This window comes from Hyla sarda, chromosome 11 (genome assembly GCF_029499605.1).
Source record: "Hyla sarda isolate aHylSar1 chromosome 11, aHylSar1.hap1, whole genome shotgun sequence".
Taxonomy (NCBI): domain Eukaryota; kingdom Metazoa; phylum Chordata; class Amphibia; order Anura; family Hylidae; genus Hyla; species Hyla sarda.
This window is the reverse complement of record NC_079199.1, coordinates 97,756,021-97,782,240: the sequence shown is the minus strand read 5'-3', so window position 1 is coordinate 97,782,240 and position 26,220 is coordinate 97,756,021. Positions and strand designations below refer to the sequence as shown.

The 26,220-nt window shown below is 42.9% G+C and overlaps 1 protein-coding gene across 4 annotated transcripts in view; it reads right to left on the bottom strand.

The window, feature by feature from the left end:
• The window catches only part of LOC130294857 (NACHT, LRR and PYD domains-containing protein 3-like), a 72,999-nt gene that overhangs the window by 6,737 nt on the left and 40,042 nt on the right, over positions 1-26,220 (bottom strand). For all 4 annotated transcript variants that reach the window (XM_056544948.1, XM_056544951.1, XM_056544947.1 and 1 more), the window contains 6 exons: positions 17,361-17,524; positions 16,349-16,520; positions 13,607-13,672; positions 11,113-12,814; positions 7,468-7,638; positions 1,211-1,381 (listed from right to left, as the gene is read on the bottom strand). In XM_056544948.1, the coding sequence (XP_056400923.1) occupies positions 1,211-1,381; positions 7,468-7,638; positions 11,113-12,814; positions 13,607-13,672; positions 16,349-16,520; positions 17,361-17,524 (2,446 nt within the window). The remainder of the gene's footprint in view (positions 1-1,210; positions 1,382-7,467; positions 7,639-11,112; positions 12,815-13,606; positions 13,673-16,348; positions 16,521-17,360; positions 17,525-26,220) is intronic.

The window sequence follows — 26,220 nt, the reverse complement described above, 5'->3', positions numbered from 1 at the left end:
TGAGCTAACTAACACATGTCCTTAAAGGAGAACTCCAGAATACAAAAAATGTCCCCCATACTGCCTGCAGTAAAAAAAGAAATAGATACATACCTTCCTTGGCTCCCCCCGGTGCCTCCGGTAACCCACTCCGCCGCGATCCTCTTCCTGGATGTTTATTGTTAGATATGTATACGGTTTCTGATTGGTGAGGTCCACATTAGACCCTCCCAAAACGGAATAAATAGCTCAGAAGCACTGAGACACTCATTGCTGTCAGTTGTCTCCTTGATAAAGCCCTGTGAGGGGCGAAACATGTCGGGGTGACAGCATTTTGTTTTAAATTTGCACCTCATTGTGTCCCAAAGAGTGAATGAACCTAAATAACTAATTCCTACCTAAGCACCACCGTCCAACCCACACCCGCGGTGCACAGCGCGGTTGGTTAACTCTACCTTGAACAGTGTTTGACGTTCTCAATCATCACAGGCTTCAATGGTGGGCTGGCCATAAATTAAATTTATTCTGGCCTGGCCTACAAGCTATTACCACTATAGGTCCACTCCAAATCTCTAATTGGAGTCTATTGCAGTGACGTTCTCATAGTGGACTGATATAGTGGCACATACCCTAAATTGGGACCAACAGTGGCGCTTAGACTGACTAGTGTATAGTAGGGACCAACAGCTAAATAGTGACACTATATGAGGTGGGGTTTTAAATGTTTGTTCTCACCTTTTATTTATACACATTAAAAGTTAAGTATTATTTATCAACACATATCCAAGAGGACTTTTTTTTAACCCCTATGGGTTAATTTGTTGTTAGGTGTCGATACCTCTGTATGTGTTGTTTGGCCACAAAATAGTAGTGAGGTGCAATTATTTGTCCCTTATATGGTGGTGTTATTGTTCTCTGTATAGTTTTTTTATTTAATAACAGTATGATGATATTAGTCACTGCAGTGGAAATGGTCCTGGTGGACGCAAAAGTAGCTAGCTACAGCTCTGGTATTTGACGCAAGTTATGGCACAGAAGACACTTATCTTCCTTACACAATGTCATGGCTGTCCTACACATACAGGAATTATTCTGTGCGTCTATAATACATGGGATATAAACCACTGGGAGAGGCTTCGTCATGTTGCCTGATCTGTCATATTAGAATTAAATCCATATATAACTTGCGTCCCACATGTCTCAGCCCTGTACACATGTCTTACATAATTACCGTATTTCCTTTAATATGCAGTCTGGACTGGACAGACCGTCCATTAGGTCACTGAAGTGAGGACCAGACAGACGGTTACCGAACACGACAAGTATTTTCAGGGACTGGTTATCCCTTATTACAGATGCCAACTGGGTGCAGGACGTGTCTGGTAGATTATTATTGTCCACACTGTAACAAGAAGAAGATGAGATGTGGGTGACGTGTTCACAGAACGTTAGTATAACTAGTATTAGTTTATTAGCTCTATTAGTATTAGCTCTTTGCGTAACTTCCATTAAAGTCAATGGGCGTAATGCAAATTTTATTAAGACAGGAGGCTCCTAATATATGCAACTCTTTCTCGTTTATTTGCTCCAGCAGCGAGATAGTTAAATGAATTGAAAGAGAAAAAACTTAGGAACAACCAAACATGAATGACCACTAGCCAATCATAATAGGACCTAGTCCATATAATGTGTGCCCAGTCAATAATCTTCCTTCTTTCTCGCTGCTCCGCAGGACAAGATACGTATATTCATTATTATTGTGCTAATTACTTGCATATGTTTATTTGCTCTGTTAATTAAATTCATTACAAATTAATTTTATTCCATTGCTTCTGCATTTCTATAATTCTCCCGGGTATAGCTCCCCCCTATTTCAACCGGGCTTTGTACTACACATTCAATGCTTATAATCCCTTATCAGTCCTTTCTTTCTTTCCTTCTTTATCCCTTCCCCCTCTCTTCACTCCGTTCATATATTATCATTACCACTACCTTTCTTCTGCTCTCGGCGGAGTTATTCGGCCGCCCGCACTTCCTTATACTCCATAAACCTGTAATCTCGGGTCTCGCGAGACTTCGGCTTATCTTAATGTTTCGCGCTCTAGCGATTCTCCTCACAGCGCTCGTCAGGAGAATCCTGTCAGACGTGTCTCTTCTCATTGATTCATTACCTGAGCTTGTTCACCGCTTGTACCACCACCTAATTAGAGCTATACTATTAGTTTTCATTAGCCTGTGCTTACCACTTGTACCACCACCTATTAGAATATCTTTCACTAAACAAGGTAGTAGTTACTTTTATTGTTAACCCTTTAGGGTCCCTTCAGGATATATATTTATATATAATTATATCTATACTTACCCTATACTATTATTATTCTTTTCTACAGCCATAAAATGGAGAATAAAAATTCCTCTCAGGATATTAACCCTTCAATCTCCAAAGATACCTCTAGTCAAAATGAGCATTTACAAGCCATGATAGACATTTCTGTTAACAAAGCCATTCTTAATCTTAATGACTCTATTTCTAATACCATAGCCATTGCCATGGCCCAAAATAAACTCTCAGGTTTTTCTACTCCCTCTGACCATTTTTGGTCAGCAGAAGAGTGTTCCGCTCAACTTGCCAAAGGGCACAAAATTTCTGGTAAAAGAATAAAAAAGCAACGCTTTTGCGTAGACGACCGTAAGTCCCAAAAACATAAGTCATCAAAAGTCAGGGTTGGTCAAGACATGTGTGAATTACCACTTAAACCCAGTGGTTCAGAGATACCTGCATTACCCATGCAGCCCAGACCCTCTGTCCGAGAGGAGCAAAATAGCAGTCGGACTAGACATACCCAAAAAAGGGCAAAACCAGATTCATATAATATATCAGAGTCATCAGAGTCAGATTCCAATGATTCTGGCGATTATATTACTATTGATAATGATAATGAGTTTGAGGAAGGAGAGGTACTTGAGGTACCCATGGATCAGTCTTCGGACCTAGTTACCACTCAGACTATACTAGATAGCGTAGGTAATCCCTATTTCGAGCCAGATGCTATTTCCCACCCCAGATCTTCAGAGTGGACTCCCCATCCCCAAGTCTGTAAATATATTTCAGCCAAAGCCAAAAAATCCATGGACAATACCTCCCGTAGTAAATTGCGGGCAGAATGCCCTCGACCTAGTCTTCCTGACAAAGCAGCAGTCACTCCTGAATTGGACCCTGTCCTAGTAAAATATCTACTTAAAACAGGAAAAAATCCTAAAAAAGGTTTAGACAGATCTCTCAAAAGTGTCCAAGATAAACTATTGGATACTTTAGGTCCACTCACTAAGATGCTGGACATCACTGAAGAGGCTGTTTCAACAAATCAGCCCTTAAATACTGATGTTATGAGAGGATGGTTACAAAGAACTGTTTGTATGTTAGGTAACGCCAACGCAGCTTTGACCGCCGAAAGGCGAAGAACCATTCTGATTAATCTTGACCCCCAACTGGCTAATCTCGCCACTTCAGAATTTGGTTCTGCTACTGAAGGTCTCCTCTTTGGAGAAAACTTCCTAAAAGAGATAGGAAAATTTGTGGGAATATTTACTTCCCTAGATAAGGCTCAGACTAATTTGCGCAAAGTCTTCCCTGGTAGGGTTTTTGGCAGGGCCGGAAAAGGACGGAGCCGATTTTCCGGCCGTGCATCCTCCTCAAGAGGAATTTCTAGAGGCTCATTTAACCAAGATAGATCCCAATATAATACCCACTGTTATCACACCACACCATTCTTCCCATCAAGAGCTCGACCATGGAGATCCAGAGGAGCCAGAGGTTACCAGAGATCCAGACCATCTTCAGGTAAGTCCCATCCCTCTGTTTTCTTCCCTCCTTCCTCTAGGCGGAAAACTCCGACATTTTTCTCTAGCATGGGAATCAATAACCTCAGACTCATGGATACTGAATACAATTTCAGGTTACATGATAGAATTCATGTCCCCTCCTATTCAAACCTCCCTCCCTCGGCTAATTCTCTTCTCTCACCAAGACGAGAACTTAATAAATCAGGAAATAAAAGATCTCTACTCCAAAAAGGCTATTATTCCAGTCCCTATTCAAAACCCAGGTTTCATCAGCAACATCTTCTTGGTGAAGAAAAAAGACGGAGGTCACAGACCTGTGATCAATCTCCGCGATCTCAACAACTTTATTGTTTACCATCACTTCAAAATGGAGGGCATTCACCTCCTAGGAGATCTGTTAGTCCAAAACGATTGGTTAGTGAAGGTGGATTTAAAAGATGCATATCTTACCGTCCCCATTCACCCTTTGCATCAACCATTCCTACAATTTATCTGGAAAAATCAAAAATGGCAATTCACTTGCCTTCCCTTTGGACTATCTTCAGCCCCCCTTGGTGTTTCACCAAGATCCTGAAACCCGTTGTTGCCCTTCTGAGAAGCAGAGGAGTCCGTCTGATAATATATCTAGACGACATCCTCATCATGGCTCGTTCATTAATTCTGATCCGACGCCATCTTCAATGGACATTATCCCTTTTAACCAATCTGGGTTTTACAATAAACATGAAAAAGTCAATATTGACCCCCTCGAGGGAAGTAGAATTCTTAGGCTTCACCATAAATACTCAAACTACTACTCTAAGTCTACCTTTAAAAAAGATACAACTTATTCAGAAGGAAATACGTTCAACTTTGAACAAACAGACTATCTCTCTAAAATCTATCGCCCGCATTGTGGGACTATTATCGGCCTCAATTCAAGCCATATTTCCTGCCCCTTTACATTACAGGGCCTTACAACATCTGAAAATACAACACCTCAGAGAAGGTCTATCATATTCAGGCAAAGTTCCCCTTTCCATAGACGCCAAGGAAGAACTGTTATGGTGGCTTCACCAGATACAGCTCTGGAATGGCAAGACAATTTTCAATTGCAACTCGGATATCATAATAGAATCCGATGCCAGTCTGACAGGCTGGGGTGCCAGATGCGGCCATCTCTCCACTGGAGGCAAATGGTCAGAGAAGGAAACATCCTTTCACATCAATGCTCTGGAACTATTAGCAGGTTTCTTCGCCATCAGGAGCTTTGCAAAGTTCAGATCGCATTGTTGTATCTTACTTCGCATGGACAATATATCAGCTGTCCAATATATAAACAAATTTGGTGGCACTACCTCAAAAATTTTATCAGATATCACTACAGAGATTTGGAATTTCTGTTTATCCAAAAACATAGTCGTGAAGGCAGAATACTTACCTGGCCTATCCAACGATGTGGCGGACTGGAACTCCCATTTCCTAGCAGACCACAGCGACTGGATGTTAGATCCATCAATATTTTCTTTTCTTATCTCTCTTTGGGGTCCAATTTACATGAATCTTTTTGCTTCACTCCTGAACAAACAATTACCCCTCTTTTTCAGCTGGCGACCAGATCCAGAAGCCCTAGGAGTGGATGCTTTCCTCCAAATCTGGCCACAAAAGACTCTTTATGCTTTTCCTCCCTTTGCAATGATCCCGAGAGTTCTTTCACAAACCATCAGCCAACAAGCAACGATGATTCTCATTGTTCCTTGGTGGCCTGCTCAAGCTTGGTTCCCTCAGTTGCTATCCCTACTAATAGATTTTCCTCTACTCATTCCGGTTTCCAATCTAACTCTTCAAGACCCTTTAGGGAATCCTCACCCTCTCATCCTATCGGGAGGCCTACAACTGATAGCATGTCTCATTTCAGGCCATCCCCCTCTGATATCGAGATTTCACAATCTGCTAGAGATATCTTGGCAGAAGCCTGGGCTCCAGGTACCAGGCAAGCTTACAGATCGGCCTGGCGATTATGGGTTCATTGGTGCTCTCAGAGACACCTGGATCCCATTCAAGCACCTATTCCCCACATAATTAATTATTTATCTGAAGCATTTGAAGCAGAGAAGGCCTACAGAACCATTAATCTCTATAGATCTGCCATATCCTCCGAACACGAAGTCATAGATTCTATTCCCGTGGGAAGACATCCTTTGATTTGTAGACTTTTAAGAGGTATTCGATTCAAAAGACCTCCACTTCCCAAATATAGATCCACTTGGGATGTATCTATTATCCTTAATCTTTTTTCTTCTTGGGAAGATAATGATAGTCTTCCTTTAAAATTATTATCCTACAAACTCACGGTCCTTTTATGCTTAATCTCTATTAAACGTGTTTCTGATGTTAGAGCTCTAGACATATCTCATAGATCGTTTACTCCTCAAGGAGTTGTTTTTTCTATCTTTCGTAGAACAAAAACTAATATCCAATCGGTCTTCTACCCAGCTTTTCTACAACACCCTAAGTTGTGTGTAGTTAGATGCCTCAAAGCCTATGAAGCTAGAACCTCTTCTCTCAGATCCCCACATGCTTCTCAGCTTCTTATCTCCTTCTTTAAACCCCATCTCCCTGTATCTTCTACTACCCTAGCTAGATGGGTTAAGAATACTATGTCTCTAGCGGGTATAGATGTTGCCCTTTTTGGTGCACATTCTTTAAGAAGTGCAATAGCCACCAAAGCTGTTCAGTCAGGAGGCTCTCTCTCTGATGTCCTTAAAGCAGCTGACTGGTCATCAGAGTCCACATTTAGATCCTTCTATTTTAGACCTGAATCCCATGTTTCTATGTCGGTTCTTTAATTTATCTGTATAATTGTATAGCTTTAAACTTGCATATATTAGGAGCCTCCTGTCTTAATAAAATTGGAGATTTTCCTAGTAATTATGACGGAAAATATGGATTTTATTAAAGACAGGAGGCGAGTAATATCCCACCTCTTCCCATACCCTTATTATCACTTATCTCTTCCCTTACAGCGTATTGACACACTGATGCAGACGACAAGACACAGCTCATCGACTGAATTCCATGACTTCATCTTCATCCCTTACAAAGATTCATCTGAAGATATTCAAACTCTTCATTGTTCTTCACTTCAAAGTTCATGCCATTTATTCTTCACGATTTACTCTATTATACTTCATATTCCGAGAAAGAAGGAAGATTATTGACTGGGCACACATTATATGGACTAGGTCCTATTATGATTGGCTAGTGGTCATTCATGTTTGGTTGTTCCTAAGTTTTTTCTCTTTCAATTCATTTAACTATCTCGCTGCTGGAGCAAATAAACGAGAAAGAGTTGCATATATTACTCGCCTCCTGTCTTTAATAAAATCCATATTTTCCGTCATAATTACTAGGAAAATCTCCAATTATGTAGAGAAAAGTAAAAAAAAAAAAGAACAATGGGGAAAAAATGAAAATCAATATATCGTGAAAAAAGATGAAGTCAACAAACCAAGGGGTAACCACAGGGCCCTTGTGGCCACACAGGTATCTTATGACTATATTAAAATATTTCATGAATTTTTAAATATTCATAAGAAACCTGTGTGGCCCCAAGGTCCCTGTGGTTACTCCTTGGTTTGTCACATATACATCTCTTATACTTACTGTATTTCCACTATACTGCAGGCTGGACTGGACAGCGCCCCCACCAGGTCACTGAAGTTAGGACCATACAGATTGTTATTAGACAGGATGAGTTTCTTCAGGGATTGGTTATTCCTTATGACAGTTGCTAATGGGGTGCAGGCCGTGTCTTGTAGATCATTATGAGATAAACTGTGAAAATAAGAAGAAATGTGGGTGAAATATCCACGGAACATTAGTATGAAAACTGTAGATTTTGACAGTGAAGAGGAAAAGTTCCCGGGAATTATTAAAATCCATAAACATCACTAAGCTAGAGTTCCTAATGTTATACAAACAAGTTAGCATCATGGAATAAAGGTACAGATTAACCTCAACCTCATGTGACGGAAAGTATGGAACAGGCTAAGGAGCTGAGCCTGCTCCATATTTAGAGGGTGCTGGGTGCCATCTGCAGCCGACACCTGCTGTCTTTGTCTGTCATTGGATAACAGTCTGATGCCGATCATTTGACTCCCTAGATGCCTTGGTCAATAGCAATGGGTCATCTAGGGAGTTATTTGACTGGTGCTGCTCCTGTCCTAGTGCAGATTGGCACCCCCAGGACTCAATCACAGAATGTCCATCAGTTGTCATGGCTGCTTGAGGCTTTCTTAACCCCTTAAGGACCGGGGTTTTTTCCGTTTTTGCATTTTCGTTTTTTGCTCCTTGCCTTTAAAAAATCCTAACTCTTTCAATTTTGCACCTAAAAATCCATATCATGGCTTATTTTTTGCGCCACCAATTCTACTTTGTAATGACGTCAGTCATTTTGCCCAAAAATCTATGGTGAAATGGAAAAAAAAAATCATTGTGCGACAAAATTGAAAAAAAACCCGCTGTTTTGTCACTTTTGGGGGCTTCCGTTTCTACATAGTACATTTTTCGGTAAAAATGACACCTTATGTTTATTCTGTAGGTCCATACGGTTAAAATGATCCCCTACTTATATAGGTTTGATTTTGTCGTACTTCTGGAAAAAATCATAACTACATGCAGGAAAATTAATACGTTTAAAATTGTCATTTTCTGACCCCTATAACTTTTTTATTTTTCCGTGTATGGGGTGGTATGAGGGCTCTGAAGTTTCTGAAATGATCTGAAGTTTTTAACGGTACCATTTTTGCATTGCTAGGACTTATTGATGATTTTTATTCATTTTTAAATGATATAAAAAGTGACCAAAAATGCACTATTTTGGACTTTGGAATTTTTTTGCGCGCACGCCATTGACCGAGCGGTTTAATTAATGAAATATTTTTATAATTCGGACATTTCCGCACGCGGTGATACCACATATGTTTATTTTTATTTTTATTCACACAGTGTTTTTTTTTTTATGGGAAAAGGGGGGTGATTCAAACTTTTAATAGGGAAGGGGTTAAATGATATTCATTCACTTTTTTTTTTACTTTTTTTTTGCAGTGTTATAGGTCCCATAGGGACCTCTAACACTGCACACACTGATCTCTTATACTGATCATTATTATCCCATAGGGACCTATAACACTGCACACACTGATCATTGTTATCCCATAGGGACCTATAACACTGCACACACTGATCTCTTATACTGATCATTGTTATCCCATAGGGACCTATAACACTGCACACACTGATCTTCATAATTGATCACTGGTTTCTCATAGGAAGCGACGATTCTGCCGCATGACTGCTCATGCCTGGATCTCAGGCACTGAGCAGTCATTCGGCGATCGGACAGCGAGGAGGCAGGTAGGGGCCCTCCCGCTGTCCTGTAAGCTGTTCAGGATGCCGCGATTTCGCCGCAGCTATCCCGAACAGCCCACTGAGTTAACCGGCAGCTTTCACTTTCGGTTTTAGCCACGCGGCTCAGAGCGCGCGGCTAAAGGGTTAATAGTACGCGGCGCCGCGCGCTATTAGCGGCGGGTCCCGGCTTCACTATGACGCCGGGCCCGCCGTGATATGATGCGGGGTTACCGTGTAACCCCGCGTTATATCAGGGGAGCAGGACCAAGGACGTACCAGTACGTTCTTGGTCCTTAAGGGGTTAAAGTTTATTTTGCAGCTCTTTGAGTATGGCCATCTCTCTAGGTAACCATAGGGGCTGGAGTTCTCCAGCATTGCCCTTTAAAACAAGATTGCTAGCCTTGGTTTCCTCTTTGGGCAGGCAACTTCTCTGGAATGTTCTCTGAAGTATGTGTCTATGTAAGTAGCAGGGGAGATCAGGACATCTGGGGAAGCAGGATGGTCTCTATCGGCTAGATTTTTCTTGATTCACTTTCGAAGACTTTCCAAAAAGACAGCTATCTGGGCCTCTTCATTTCAAGCAAGCTCTGCAGCAAAGCAGGCAAGAAAATATGGGATTTATCCCACAGTAAGAGAAGCTTGAGAGATGGGATTGAGGTGTTCCTCAAACAAGATGCAGAAAGTGGCCAGGAAAGTGATAAGAATGAGATTTCAGGACCAAATCATTCCCCCAGGGGGTTGGCCCAAGTAAAAGGCTCTCACAGAGGCGTAGTGTGGGTTAAGAGCACCTGGATCAAAGCAAGGTATTTCGCCCCCACCAACCCAGCCCATAATTGTAAGAGAAGGGCAAAGTAATACCTACATGCCAGCGCTGCTGTCAGAACCCATAGGGTTAATCTGTTTGAAGGTTCTTTTGTTTGTTTCCGTTGCCCCTGTGTGTCTGGGTGTTGATTAGTGTCTTCCTATCAGAGTCCTCCTGCAAGATACACAGGTGTATTTAAAGAAGCCTTTCAAATCCAGGCTTTGCCTCTGAAAGAGTTTTACTCCAGTATCTAGCATTTATATCCTGTGATTCCTGTTATTGGATCTCGACTTGGCTTTCTGACTTCTCTTCCGTGTTAGCATCTTGGTACCTCGACATTTCCTGTTACAGACTCGGTTAGTTGACTTTGACTTTATTGTGTGTTTGTTTAGTATATTTCTGTTAGTTTGTGTGCCTCCTGACTGTCCCCGACCTGTGTCTGTTTTTTTGTAGTTTATTGTGTTGACTGTTACGGCCATCACTTACATAGGAAGGCACCGGCACCCTAGGCAGCAGGTCCGTAAGTAGGCAGGGACAGAGCCTGAGGGTGAGTTCAGGGCTGCACTCTTTCCCTGCCTAGACGTGACAGCCGCATATCACGACTGCAGGGACTAAATAATGCCATCATATTGTCATTAACATGGTTATCCAAGCACCAGGAAAAGTTTAGGTTTGTTTGGGGCGGCATTACATGGACAACTCCCCACTAGTCCCTACTTCCAAGACGGACTCGTCTTGACAGTGACAACAAAGATTAAGAAAGGAATCTGATCCTCTCTACTTCATCACATGACCCATACTAATAGACAGCGGCCCGCATAATTCTTTGGCAGTAAAAACATAAACTAGACAGTCTTCAAATACGTCAGGCTGATCGATAAATCTGGCGTATCTGTAGACTGTCTAGTCTGAGTTTTCAGTAACTTTTAGTTGGCGTAAGTCAAACCTGAATTGTTTGCCAACATTTTGGTACATTTTTGGAACATATAGGCCATACCCCCTTTTTTTTTTTTTCGAGACCATGTCCTTTTTACTAAGGTCACACACCTTTTCCTAACAAATTACCATGTAAAGATAAAATAGAATTAGTATTTTACCTCAGACAATGGAGCCTGTGTAAAGTGGGTGCAAGCCTTTCTAATCCTTCAGTGTCTAAGGAACATCCAGTTAGATTCAGATCTTCTATATTTGTGCAGATTTTCATAATAAACGCTAACACTGTGCAGTCTAGAGGTGACATGTGAACTCCAGAAAGGTCTAAACGTCTGTAGGATCCTAACACTTCCAGTATCAGGGCATCATTTCGGGTTTCAAACAGATAGAAGAATATCCTGAGAAGACTTTGCTTCTTGTTTTCAATTTCCTCTATCATCTCCTGTTCTTCTAGAATGAAGTTCTTCAGCCAAGTGATAACATCCCTGGAAGCCTGAGCTGCTTGTCTATCCAGGTATCCAGACAGAAAGGATTTGGTGGAGCCGTCTGATAGACCACACAGGAAACGGAGGAATATTTCCCCCCGTCCATCACGATAGGATTTGACTTTATTTAGGGATCCCTGTAACTTCTCAGGAGAATAGTCTACATAATGCACCAAGGCCGAGAAGAATTCCTGAACCGTGAGATGTAAGAAGGAATAGGTCACAGGATCCTCTGATTCTACAAGAAAACTTGATAAGAGCTTTGACTTATTGTCCACGTGGAAAGAACCCAGATCTCGTTCATCAAAAATGATCCTATGATTCATGACTCCATATTGTGCCATCCATCCGATGGACTGCAGGATCTTCTGAACGTCACTTTTGTCCAGGCTGTGATTGGCCAAAATGTTGGCAACAAATATCGTAAAGAGCTGGGTCACTGTTTTGGGTAATAATGATGCCGGATGATCACTACTTGTTGTCTGGAAGCTCCTGGACAATACTGTACAGATGATCCAGCAGTAGGACGGGAGGTAACAGAACGTGTACAATGTGTCATTCTGCTTCACATAAGTAAAAGCCTTTTCTGCCAGTTCAAAATCGGAGAAGAAATTTTTAAAGTACGTCTGTCGCTCTTCAGGAAAAAACCCAGTGACTTCGACTATTCGTTGAAAAACATTACAGTCGATGGATGCCAGTCTGGTTGGGCGGCTGGTCATCAGAACAGAACAACCATTAAGAAGAGACTTTCTCACCAAACTTGCCACAATCTGACCACAAAGTTCAGGCTGTTTAGGATTAGAACACAGGTGACTGGATGTGAAATCTAAGTTATGAACACTTTCATCTAATCCATCAAATATAAAGAGAAGCTTCTCTGTATCTTGTAAGATGTTATCAATCTGTTCCTCCAGATATGGATATTGGTGAAGGATCATGGTCTCCAGACTAACCTCATCCAGTCTGTTCAGTTCCCGGAATTTGAAGAAGAAGACAAAAGAAAATCTTTGGTAGAGAACCCCCCTCACCCAGTCGTAGACAAACTTCTGCATCAGCGTGGTCTTCCCTACTCCCGGCACTCCGCTCACCATGATCACCTGTGGCACATGTCTGGATTGGTGGCACCAGCGAAACAATTTGTTGGGGGAAATGCGTTGTAGGGTATTTTGTTCTTTCTTTAAAGATCTCTCATGTCTTAGCCCGGTCTCTATGAGCTCATTCTGAGATCGTACCCTAAAGTGATCAATGGAGACAATGATGAGGTTCACATAACGTGCATTCATTGGAAAACTTTCCATTCCTTGGTTACATCCTGGAGGTCTGTTCTCTACAAGTATCTCGGTTTTCATCTGCAAATGTTTCTTATGACAGTTCTGGACCTCTATAAAAAAGGACATGGAAAAGAAGTTTAAATATAGGATCAGCCAACAAGGACAAGGCCGTGAATAATTCTAGCTGTTCTTTATATACTTAAAGGGGTACTCTGCCCCTAGACATTTTATCCCCTTTCCAAAGGATGTCTGATCGCGGGGGCCCTGCCGCTGGGGACCCCCACAATCTTGGCTGTGGCACCACAGACATCCGGTGCACAGTGCAAACTTGGCTCCATGCCGGATGATTTGCGATGCCGGACGGAGGCTCAAAACCTCATGGTCACGCCCCGCTCGTGACCTCACGCCCCCTCCCATAGACTTGCATTGAGGGGGTGTGGCTGTGACATCACGAGCCTCCAGAGCTGCACCTGATGCTCTAAAGAAACGCTGGGTACAGCAGGGAGATCGTGGGGGCCCCCAGTGGCGGGATAAGGGGATAAGATGTCCAGGGGCGGAGTACCCTTTTAAGGGGGGTAGTCCACTTTGGACAATGGGGGAGATTTATCAAAACCTGTCCAGAAGAAAAGTTGCCCGGTTGCCCATAGCAACCAATCAGATCACTTCTTTAATTTTTACCAAGGCCTCTGCAAAATGAAAGAAGCAATCTGATTGGTTGCTATGGGCAACTGGGCAACTTTCCCCCTGGATAGGTTTTGATAAATTTCCCCACAATGTATTTTTGTTTGTTTTGTTTGTGCTCATTACTCTTGCAGCGCCACCACAGGAAATATGGAAAATGACAGTGCCCAATGGAATCAATGAATGGTACTACACTAATATCTAAAATATATAATATGTACCTTCCATATTTGGGGGAAGCGGGTGTCCATATTTATCTAATGAAATTTTGTCCACCAGGTCTTCACCTAAAGAGAAAAAATGAATAAAAAAATGATTGCGTAAGTGATATAGATACATTATCAGCAATAATATTCCATATATAGGTCTTTATATTTGCTATAATCATGGGCACAAGGCCCAAATAATATGCTTAAAGGCTTTCCCACCCCAAAAAATATATTGAAGGCAGAATAGCTATAAAATGATAAAATAACTTAGATTATGACAGGCTTAGATATATCTGTGATGTCCCGGTACAGGACCTTGTCCTGTCCCTTGTGTTAAGTCCCCTTAGCTAGAGTTCCTCCATCTCCATAGGGCTCTCCTGCAGGGCTTGCCCCTTGTTCGCCTCATATAATTGTGTTTTATATGTATATTATTTAATGTATAGGTAAAATAAATGTATAGGACCTTCCCAGGTCATGTGATCTACAGTTGTGAATGTACGGAGGTTTAAGGACCTTCCTGGGTCATGTGATGTACTCAGTGTTCACTGGGTTCAGGACCTACAGGTTTGCTGGCCAATGAGCTTAGTCCAGCCCCCTTAATATATAAAGTCTGTAAATGTAGTCTGTAAATTCTCTCTCTTAGTTCTGGACTATCAAGCGAGCACAATCAGCATATCTTCAATTCCTCTCAATTAGGCCAAAGCCTAAAGAACCAGCAACCACTAAAACTGTGAGTTATAAAGCTCAACCTATCAATCCTGTGTGACTACTATTCTACTCAAATCTTATAATTAGTGGCACGGTGGCCTGCATAAAGCTCATTACTACAAATCCCAGCAAAGTCTATGAGGAACCTGCATCCCGGTTCCCTAGAGAGAAACTGTTTAATTGTAAAGACTGTTGCATAAGAGTTCAAGTAAAAGTTTCCAGTTATCTCATAAAATCTGCTGTGGACATTCCGTTTATTATCCCTGTCGTTTGTGGGCCGGTTGGCGGCAGGACCTCCAATACTAAGCAAACCTCACCCTGGCGTCACGACAAGTAAGGGTTAATATCACCAGACCCTGTTACACCGTTGCCTCACCCAGCTCACCACATATCACATCAATTGTACAATGTCCTTGGATAATACTTTGCAACCCGTCCCCATTGATACATCTGCCCTGTATCAGGAAGGCAATGATAAATCTCCCCCAGTGAGTTTCTATGGGGGATATTTATTATTGCCTTCCTGACATTTGATTGGCTGAAATTCTGCGTAATTTCAAAACAGACAACCTTGGCAAAGATGACTGTAAAATGCTGTTTTTCATTCTTTACTATGCAGTGGACGAGATTTATTAACTGCGTCTTTTTAAAGAGGAGCAAAAATATTGCGCAAAAAAAAAAGCTCATTCATACGACCTCTGCCATGGCTTAGGCTGCATTCACATCTCGTTTTGTACATACGGGCACCGGATACGGCTGGGGGAGGGGCAAACTGGGCGCTCCCATACCCCAGCAGGATCAGCCCGTGACTCCATTTACTTTAATGAGCCGACCGGAGTCAAACGGTGACTCCCGTCAACTCAGTTTTGACCCGTATGTGATTTCCTGACCGGACCTAAAACCGTAGTATATTACGGTTTTAGGTCCGGTCCAAAACCGCATACGGGTCAAAACTGAGCTGACGGGAGTCACCGTTTGACTCCGGTCGGCTCATTAAAGGAAATGGGGTCACGGCTGGGGTACGGGAGGGCCCGGTTTTCCCCTCCCCCAGCCGGATCCGGCGCCCGTATGTACAAAACGAGATGTGAATGCAGCCTTAGAAAAATGACATTCAACAGCAAGTTCTGAGGTGGTTTTTCATTTGTTCAAAATGTATCAAAGTCTTGAGCCGTTTTGACAAATTTGGTGCACATAAGTCATAAACACAGCAAAAAAAAAAAAAAAGGCTGCGCCCAAACACGTACTGATAAATCTCCCCATATGTACTTAATCCAAGTAAAAACTAATGTCGTGTGCCACGGGGGTGCGATGTGAGGTGTATGGGGAAGATGTTTTAGGCCAGGGACAGATGGTATTAACCCCTAAATGTTCGTGTCGCCAGGGAGCAGTTTGCCTAGGTAGCTCCGCTAGTCCTAGTTAGGCAGGGCAAATAAGAGTCCAATGCCAAGTCAGGGTTAACGGTAGCTTTACTGAGGGAGACAGATGGTAATAGTCTTTACAGCTAGGCCAGGATCCCAGAGAGGTGACCAGTAACACAGGGGACTTGCAGTGACTTGCTGGGACTTGTAGTGACTTGGACAGACTTTAGACAGCCACGCTGACTACAATAGACTTGACTTGACTGAAGATAGTGACAGCAGACAGAGATGACTTGACTTACTGACTTGTGGCTGTAATTTAGGCTTGAGGCCTCCAGATGTGCTGGACACTGTCTCTGAGACAACTGGACTGGACTTGACCTCAGGATCTAAGAGAGAGATTGTAGTACCTCCCCTCTTATAAAGGGGCTGAGCAAGGAGCCCATAGGCAAAGCTGCAGGTCACCTGGTTAAGCTGGTGCTCTCTGGGTAACAAACATGTGAATTGAACATGTGACAACAGTATCATGTGACTAACTCAAAGGTCCTCAAAGGTCCTTTATACGTAATACATATAACACTATGGGGGAGACGCTGCAGGAGGGCCCCTAGGACACAGAGGGACTGGGACATCACACAAAAAAATCACCCAATCAGCTACAAAATAGAAAATGTACATGTAACGTTACCTTCCTCACGGAGTTCATCCAGTATGGCTTGTAATATTGGAAGTGGACGTTCCCTTTGTAGGGCATAGAGACCAACCCACAGTCCTATCACATGTTCTCTTCTGAGGCCTTGCATATCATGTAGGATAGTCTGCGCCAATCGTCTTCTGTCACCTTCTAGACATCGGTATTGCTGCAACACATAAGAAAGACGCTGGAGGAGATATATCAAACCTGTCCAGAGGAGAAGTTGCTGAGTTGCCCATAGCAGCCAATCAAATCACTGCTTTCATTTTGCAGAGGCCTTTTCAAAAATGAAAGAAGCGATCTGATTGGTTGCTATGGGCAACTCAGCAACTTTTCCTCTGGACAGGTTTTGCTGAGTTCAGCAGATTAAACCGGTTTTGTAGGATTAGAAAAACAGCGCCACCCCTGTTTTCAGGTTGTGTGTGGTATTGAAGCTCAGTTCCATTGAAGTGAATGATTCCAAGTGTTATACCTCACACAACCTGCGGACAGGGGTGGTGCTATTTTATGAAGAAATCAGCTCTGTTTTTCTGTTCAGGGATAGCCTTTTAAATTCATTAAAATCAACATGCAGGACACTGCAAAGTAATTCAAAAATTCTAAACAAAAAAGGTTTAATAGCAAAGAAAAAAAATAGTGTGATCCTATATTAGTAAAGGAAAAAATTAAATTATATATATACACATTATATATATATATATATATATATATATATATCTGATACTAAATACTTTTGTGTCAAAAACATATATATTATAAGACTGTAACCAGCGGCATCTTTATCAGAGGGTCAACAATTGAATGATTAATGATTGAGAGAATTGTGCAACATTTAACCCCTCCTTTACTAATGGAGTCAATGAGTCGTATTTGATTGACAGACGGGGAGTGAGGCAAGCGCTGCCGCTCACTTCACCAGCTTTTAACTCGTGATGGCAGCGGGTCTTTCCGAATTATAGTATCGCATTGAGAAACTTTTAGTTGTCATCTTAAAATGTCCTCTCACCTCAACTTTGGGGATATTTTGGGAATGGAGCGCACTCAGAAGTGAGTAAGGACTCAGGGTCTCCAAAATGTAGAGCAGATCATCTTGGAAATATTGATGTATCGTCCACAGGGAATGATGTTTATACTGACAAAGCTGCTGGTAAAACATCCGGGTCTCATCATCTAGGAGAAGAAAGACAACAGAGTAATGACATCCATATACATACGCCTTCCATAAGTTTTCACCCCCCTTGGGCTTTTCTACATTTTGTCATTGTATTTCATTGCGATTTTATGTAACAGACCAACACAAAATAGTCCATCATCTAAAAGTGGGGGGAAATATTACATGGATTTTACAATTCTTTCAAATAAAATTCTTACAAATAAAAAGGATTAAAAAAATTACATAAAAATCTGAAAAGTGTTGAGTGCCTATATGTTCACCCCCTTTACTGTGATCTGGTGCTGCCAATTGCCTTCACAAGTCATATCATTAGTAAATAGGATCCACTTGTCTGTAGTTTAATCTCAGTACAAACTCACCTATTCTGTAAAGGCCTCAGAGTTTATTAGAGAGCATTACTGAACAAACAGCAGCATGGAGACCAAGGAGCTCACCAAACAGGTCAGGGATAGAGTTGTGGAGAAGTGCAAAGCAGGATAAGGTTGTAACAAAAACAGCCCAAGCTTTGGACATTTCACTGAGCACCATAAAATCCATCATCGGGAAAATGGAAATAATATGGCAAAACCGCAAACTTACCAAGACAAGGCCGTCCACCCAAACTGAAATTCTGGGCTAGGTAGAAATTAATCGGAGAACCAACCATGGTGACTGTAGAGGAGCTGCAAAGATCAACAGCTGAGGTGGGAGAATCTGATTGTAGGACAATTATTAGTTGTGTACAAATCTGTCCTTTAAAGGGGTACTCTGCTGCTCAGCGTTTGGAACAAACCGAACATTGGAGCCAAACTACTGTAATCTGTCCTCAGAACACACAAAGAGGTATCAGACCATAACAACAATTTAACCCCACCGGGTTTAACAAGACCTCTATATACTATGTGTCCAAACTAAAACGTATCTTTATTTAAATCAAATAATAAACGGTGAATTATAGGACTTAGAGTAGCCACTGGTAGCCTGATTGTAGTCTGAGAGCACTTGTAAGTTGTTTATATATACACCAATGGATCAGGTTTTGGAGACATTTCATGCCTTCCCTATATAGTGCTCTCATATGGGCTATAGATTTTATGCCCTTCGCCTGCTGTGCACCGCAGATCAAATACCAGTGCACTTTCAGCCAATCATTTGTGCATTAAAAAGTGATACTGTCACACCCCGACATGTTTCGCCACTATGTGGCTTTATCAAGGAAAACAATGCTATCATTGCCTACGTCATGATGGGGGCAGTGAACTTGGAGGATTATAAAATTTAACAAGATCATGAGAGGTACTCTTTAAAATAAGTGCAAGAAAGAAATAAGGACATTACATAGATTAATTGTTACCACATAGGAATCTCACAGCGATCGGGATAGAAGTATAGACTACAACAGAAGGCAGAGGAGCATGCATTTTCAGTATCGTACCTTTCCCCTTGCTCACATTGTGTGAGCTCCCGGCAGGAGACAGTGGGCGTTCCCCAGCAAGCGTGACATCACTGAAGCCTGTGAGAGCTGTGCCTCGCAATGCCCCGCATGCACTTCCTGAGTTTGGTCTCCTGCCAGGCCGTGAAGAGACCAAACTAACTGTCTAACTTGGGCAAGGAACAGAACAGAGCCACCTAGTGGCCATTTTTTCAATCACATTAAATACATATAAAGCAAAGTGTCTTATAATTACATAAGGAACAATATATTAAAAGTTTAGTTTAGTGACAGGTACTCTTTAACTCATTGGGGTGCGTTTATGCTGCCTTTTTGTCTCCGTCTCACTGTTTCTGTTATAGTACATTTCATTTTAGACATGTGCAATTTGTTTCGTAACGAAGACGGAACGAAACAAATTTTCCCATTTTCGGATGTTCGTTACGAAAAGAATGCACGAAAAAAAAATCACAAAATCACGAAAAAGTATACGAATACGAATATACAGTTAACGAATGCATTCGTTACCTAACGCATAACGAATATGCATGTTAACGAACAACGAATGCATCCGTTATCAGTATACCGAATGTCGGGGCCATGCATCAACTGCTATCCGGCAGTGCATAATGCTTAAAGGGGTACTCCGCCCTTAGACATCTTATCCCCTATCCAAAGGATAGGGGATAAGATGTCAGATCGCTGGGGTCCCGCCGCTGCAGCACCCCGCTATCATTACTGCACAGAGCGAGATTGCTCTGCACGTAATGACGGGCAATACAAGGGTCGGAGCATCGTTACGTCACGGCTCCGTCCCTCGTGACGTCACGGCCTGCCCCGTCAATACAAGTCTCTGGGAGGGGGCGTGGCGGTCGTCACGCCCCCTGCCATAGACTTGCATTAAGGGGACGGGCCGTGATGTAATGAGGGGCGGAGCCATGACATCACGCTGCTCCGGCCCCTGTATCGCCCGTCATTACGCACAGAGCGAACTTGCTCTGTGCAGTAATGATGGTGGGGTGCCGCAGCGGCGATCCCCGGGGTCCTCAGCAGCGGGACCGCGGCGATCTGACATCTTATCCCCTATCCTTTGGATAGGGGATAAGATGCCAGGGGCGGAGTACCCCTTTAAGCTGCTGCCGGATAGCAGTTGAAGTAGCCCGGGCAGGTTCACTCACCTTTCCGCGCTGCTCCGGGCCTTCCTCCAGTGGGTCCTGGTCTGGTCCGGGGCCTTCATACATGTCTTCCTCTGACGTCGTCATGACGCCGTCGCGCACACCGTCCCGTCATCCAATAGGAACGGCGTGCGGCAGCAAAGTGATGACGTCGCTACGGAGGCCCAGTAAGGCCTTGCGGCAGACAACGGAGGACCGGAGAAGACCAGGAGAGCCCAGCAGAGCCCGGGGACACCATCGGGAGCAGCGGGGACAGGTGAGTAGGACTTTAATTTTTTACATTGCACGAATCCCTCAACATACGAATTACCATCGTATGTTGAGGGATCACTAGACATGTGCAGAACCAAAAATCTGAATTAACGAATGCATTCGTTGTTTTTATCGAATGCATCCGTTTTTTAAACGAATGCATCCGAAAACGAAAAAAAATTTCGCGGATGCATCCGAAAACCGAATATGACGACTGCACAGCATTCCGAATATTCACAGAACCGAAAAAAAAAAAAAAACGAAAACGAACAAAACACGAAATTTTTGGTTCTGCACATGTCTATTTAATTTTGCTGTATACAAAAACGTAGGCAACTATGCTACTGTATACAACAGAAAACAACCTATGTTGCAATCCATTTTTTTCTACAATGTATGGCTGGGTTCACACTGCGTTCTTGTTTCTGTTTAATGTATATGTTATATACAATTAAAGGGGTACTCCGCTGCTCAGCATTTGGAAGAAACTGTTTCCCGAACGCTGGAGCCGGCGCCGGGAGCTCATGACGTCATAGCCCCACCCCCTAATGATGTCACAACCCACCCCCTCAATGCAAGTCTATGGGAGGGGGCGTGACGGCCGTCACGCCCCCTCCCATAGACTTGCATTGAGGGGGCGGACGTGACGTCTTTAGGGGGCTCGGCTATGGCGTCACGAGCTTCCGGTGCCGGCTCCAGCATTCGGAACAGTTTCTTCCAAACGCCGAGGAGTGGAGTACCCCTTTAAAAAGGAGAAAAATAAACTATACGTTAATGGATGCTAAGAACGGATGCTGCTGTGTGTCATACTGCAGAATCCTTTTCCCATTGATTTCCATTAAGAGATTGCAACATATATGGTATTTTTTTGTCATACACAATAGTGTAGTTGGCCATGTTTTTGAATATAGCTAAATTAAATGAACTGCCACCGAAACAGTAAAACGGGGACAAAAACGCAGTGTGAATCCCAGCTAGGCCAATGGAAATGGTTTCTCATGGCATACAGCAGCATCCGTTTTTTTTAGCATTTGCTAATGTATATATTTATTTTTCCTTTTCAAGTTTATAAAATTTGTATGTTGAACAGTAATGTACAAATTACAATCGATGAGCAAAAATTTTTACGTTTTACTACTTAAAAAAAAAAAAAGAACATAACGATCATAATAAAGCAGCGACTGAGCGATTGCACCACCGCTTATTGCTAGACAGTGACACCTGGTGGTGCCATCTAGTAGCACACTCCCTATCAGTGTTAGCAGAGTGTTTCCCAACCAGGGTGCCTTCAGCTGTTGCAAAACTACAAGCCCAGACAGTTGTTGGCTGTCCAGGCGTGCTGGGACTTGTAGCTTTGCAACAGCTGGAGGCACCCTGGTTTAACATATAACGAACGGCCAATACATAGAGGGGTATTTATAAAGCACTTTACCCTTGTTTTCTGGGGTTAATTTGGTGCAAAAATTTGGCCCAGTGCATTTTTTGGCCTTTTGTTGCGCCTTTTCATTTACGCACTCTCCTTTACTTGGCGGCAGTATGTGTGTTTTCAGTCGCGTTTTTGCAGCGGTCAAGAATTTACGAAAATACGACACAAAATTTGGTGCAAACCCTTTAAAGAGGCGCAAATCACCTACTTAAAAAAGTGGCATCGAAAACACACGTTACAAAAGATAGTTGAAATGACTCATTAATATAAGCAGATCACCTTGTTATTGAAACCCGCGCAATACCGGCCCCCAGCTGATTCCTCTAGCTGGGAGCCGGCGTTAATAGCCGACATGTGGCAATTGCCGTGGCCGGCTATTGACCCTTTAGATCGCCGCTGTCAAAGTTGACATCGGCATTTAAAAAGGGACATTTGAACCATCCCCGGTGGTCCAGTGGGGTGGATCTCCCCCCGCAGCGCGATCGTCGGAGGGGGGGGGGGGGGTGGGGGGGGGGGTCTGATCCACTGCTGAGTTAACCGGGGTCTTGCCTCTCGTCCTGCTGCTGCTGCGGCTTTGACAATGATAAAGCCTGGCAGGACCAGGCTTTATCAATCGAGCGCAGAGCACACAGATCAATGTGGTTCTATGAAACCACATTGATCTGTATGAGGAATCTAATGATTCCTCCTAAAAGTGTAAAAAAAAAGTTGAATAAAAAGTTTAAATAAACACACATTATCCCCTTCCTTATTAAAAGTTTAAATCACCCCCCTTTTCCCAAATTCCATATAAAAAATATGTAACCATAATAAAAATAAACATATATGGCATCACTGCGTGTGTAAATGCCCGAACTATAAAAATATATCGTTAATTAAAACTGCACGGTCAATGGCGTATGCGCAAAAAAATAGCGTATTTTTTGTCACTTTTTATTTCATGATAAAATGAATAAAAAGCGATAAAAAAGTCCGATTAATACAAAAATGGTACCGTTAAAAGCTTCAGATCAAAGCACAAAAAAATTTGTCCTCATACCGCCCCATATGTGGAAAAAATTAAAAAGTTATAGGGGTCAGAAGATGACAATTTTAAACAAATAAATTTTCCTGCATGTAGTTATGATTTTTTCCAGAAGTGCGACAAAATCACCTATATATGTGGGGTAACATTTTAATCGTATGGACCTAGAGAATAAAGAGAAGGTGTCATTTGTACCGAAAAATTGACTGCGTAGAAACGGAAACCCCCAAAATTTCAAAATGGTGTTTTTTGGTTTTTTTTCAATTTTGTCGCACAATGATTTTCTTTTTTTGTTTCGCCGTAGATTTTTGGGTAAAATGACTGATGTCATTACAAAGTAGAATTGGTGGTGCAAAAAGTAAGCCATCATATGGATTTTATAGGTGCAAAATTGAAAGGGTTATGATTTTTAAAAGGTAAGGAGGAAAAAACTAAAGTGCAAAAATGGAAAAACGCTCGGTCCTTAAGGGGTTAACACACAAGGAATCACGTCTGAAAAATCTTCCTGTAACACCAGAGCCCCTTATCTGCTGATACTTTGTACAATACATCAGAGCGCGCTCATTTTTCGTTGCTCATCATCCACTCTATTGATTGTTATGACCTTTGTTACGCTTACCCTGACGCTTATACCCGATAGTCTGCAATATACCTGCGCCATTCTTGACTGGACTCAGGCCCGTCCTGTCTCCCTGCATTGTATCATAGGGGAGGACATAACTAACATGCACCAACTTTTCGGGTTATAATAATGGTGCTTATAGTAAATCCGTCCCCTAGATTTTTTTTTCAAGACATTGTGCTGCCTGGGTCCAGGAGTATAATGCTGCCCCCCCCCCCCCCCCCCCCACGAAAAAAAGTACTCTGCTACTGCATATCAGGAGGACATCATAAAAAAAAACACAATTCTGAGGTTTTATATTTTTCTTTACTTTTACGCCATTTACCGTACAGTATTAAAAAAATTATAATAAAAGGTTCTTCAATAAAAGTATGAAATGTAAAAAATTTTTATAAATGCCCCTTTCCCAATAATAGCCCTGTATTATCATTTAAAAAAAAACCACAAATCATATACATACTAGGTATTGCCACATCTGTAATGACGTGTATTATAAAGCTGTAACAACAACAAAAAAGCACAAAATTTCCCAATTTTGGTGCAAATAGCAGAATAAAAAAGATAAAAAGGTAGCATGCATTGCAAAAATTAAACCAATAAAAAGTACAGCTTGTCCCGCAAAAAAAAAATCCCTCACTCAATGGTGTTGGACGAAAAATAAAACGATAACACAAAAAAGGAAAAAAAAAAAAGAATTTTGCTCAGAAAAGGAAAAATAACATAAAAAGCTATATAAAATAGGTATCGCCATAATCGTACCGATCCACAGAATAAATATAACATCATTTTTACTGCGCAGTGATCACAAAAAAAAAAACATCATTAAAAAAATATTTTGGAGTTTTTCACAAAAAATGCTGCATGTGTCAACAAAAATGCACCACTTATATAAAGTACAATATGTCACGAAAAAACAATCTCAGAATCGCTCCACTCAGAAAAAGCCTTCTAAAGTTATTACCATTTAAAGAGATACATGTCAAATAAAAAAGAAAAAAGAGCCTGGTCATTAGGGTAAAAAAAAAGGTCAGTCCTTAAAGGGGTACTCCGCCGGGGTCCCGCTGCTGGGGACCCCAGGGATCGCCGCTGCAGCACCCCGCTATCATTACTGCACAGAGTGAGATCGCTCTGCACGTAAACACGGGCAATACAGGGGCCGGAGCTTCGTTACGTCACGGCTCCACCACTCGTGACGTCACGGCCCGCCCCTGTCAATACAAGTCTATGGGAGGGGGCATGGTAGTCGCCCCCTGCCATAGACTTGCATTAAGGGGACGGGCCGTGATGTCATGAGGGGCGGAGCCATGACGTCACGCTGCTCCGGACCCTGAATCGCCCGTCATTACGCACAGAGCGAACTCACTCTGTGCAGTAATGATAGCGGGGTGCTGCAGCGGCGATCCCCGGGGTCCCCAGCAGCGGGACCGCGGCGATCTAACATCTTATCCCCTATCCTTTGGATAGGGGATAAGATGCCAGGGGCGGAGTACCCCTTTAAACTTAAAAAAAAAAATGTTGCACTTTATTGGGATTTTTTTACACTTTATCAGGAGAAATCAGTAGATTCCTCATGCAGATCAAGGAAGTTTCATAGAACTTCATTGATCTGTGTGATCTGCGATCACTTGGTAGAGCCTGTGCAGCCAGGCTCTATCAAATGCAGAGCCGTGGATGGGCAGGAAGGAGAGGTTGGCCCTCTATATGCCACCACAGGCCCGGACTGGCCTACCGGGATACCCGCAAATTTACCGGTGGACCGCGGCCCTGGGGCCGCTTTGAGATGTGGCTGCGCATTTTTCCCCTTTTTGTCCCCTTCAGCGGCTGCCAGGGCCGGATCAGGAGGCCTCCGTCATATTAGGGACACAAGGATGCCCTGGTTACCTCTGTGCGGCCGCCGGCCCCGCGTTAACTTTAAAAACGCAGGGGCCGCCGGGAAGTAGCGCACGCAGGGACGTCACTGACGTCCCGTGCGTGCGCCCATAGTAACAGAGCAGAGCGGAGCAGTGAGAAGGATGCGCACAGTAGGTAAGTGACCAGCGGGCAGCGGCACGTCATCTTCAGTATTCCGACCACCGCTCCAGGGTCACGATCATAGGTTATGGGCCATAGCAGTAGATCGTGACCCCGGAGTGGTGGTCGGAATACTGAAGTGGGGAAGTAAACAGGCATACAGCCTCCAGCCATACAGTGTATATGGCTGAAGGCTGTATGTCTGTGGGGGGAACATACTGCACTTAATGTGGAGGACTATATTCTGCACCTAATGTGGGGGACTATATACTGCACCTAATGTGGGGGAACTATTCTGCACCTAATTTGGGGGACTATATACTGAACCTAATGTGGGGGAATATATACTGCACCTAATGTGGGGGACTATATACTGCACCTAATGTGGGGGAGCTATTCTGCACCTAATGTGGGGGACTATATACTGCATCTAATGTGGGGGACTATATACTGCACCTAATGTGGGGGACTATATACTGCACCTAATGTGGGGAACTATACTGCTCCTAATGTGGGGGAGCTATACTGCGCCTAATGTGGGGGACTATATACTGCGCCTAATGTGGAGAATTCTACTGCGCCTAATGTGGGGGAACTGTACTGCGCCTAATTGGGGGGGGGGGGGGGCTGTACTGCGCCTAATGGGGGGGAACTGTACTGCACCTTATGTGGGGGAACTGTACTGCACCTAATGTGTGGGACTATACTGCGCCTAATGTGGGGGGAACTATACTGCACCTAATGTAGGGAACTGTAGTGCACGTAATGTGGG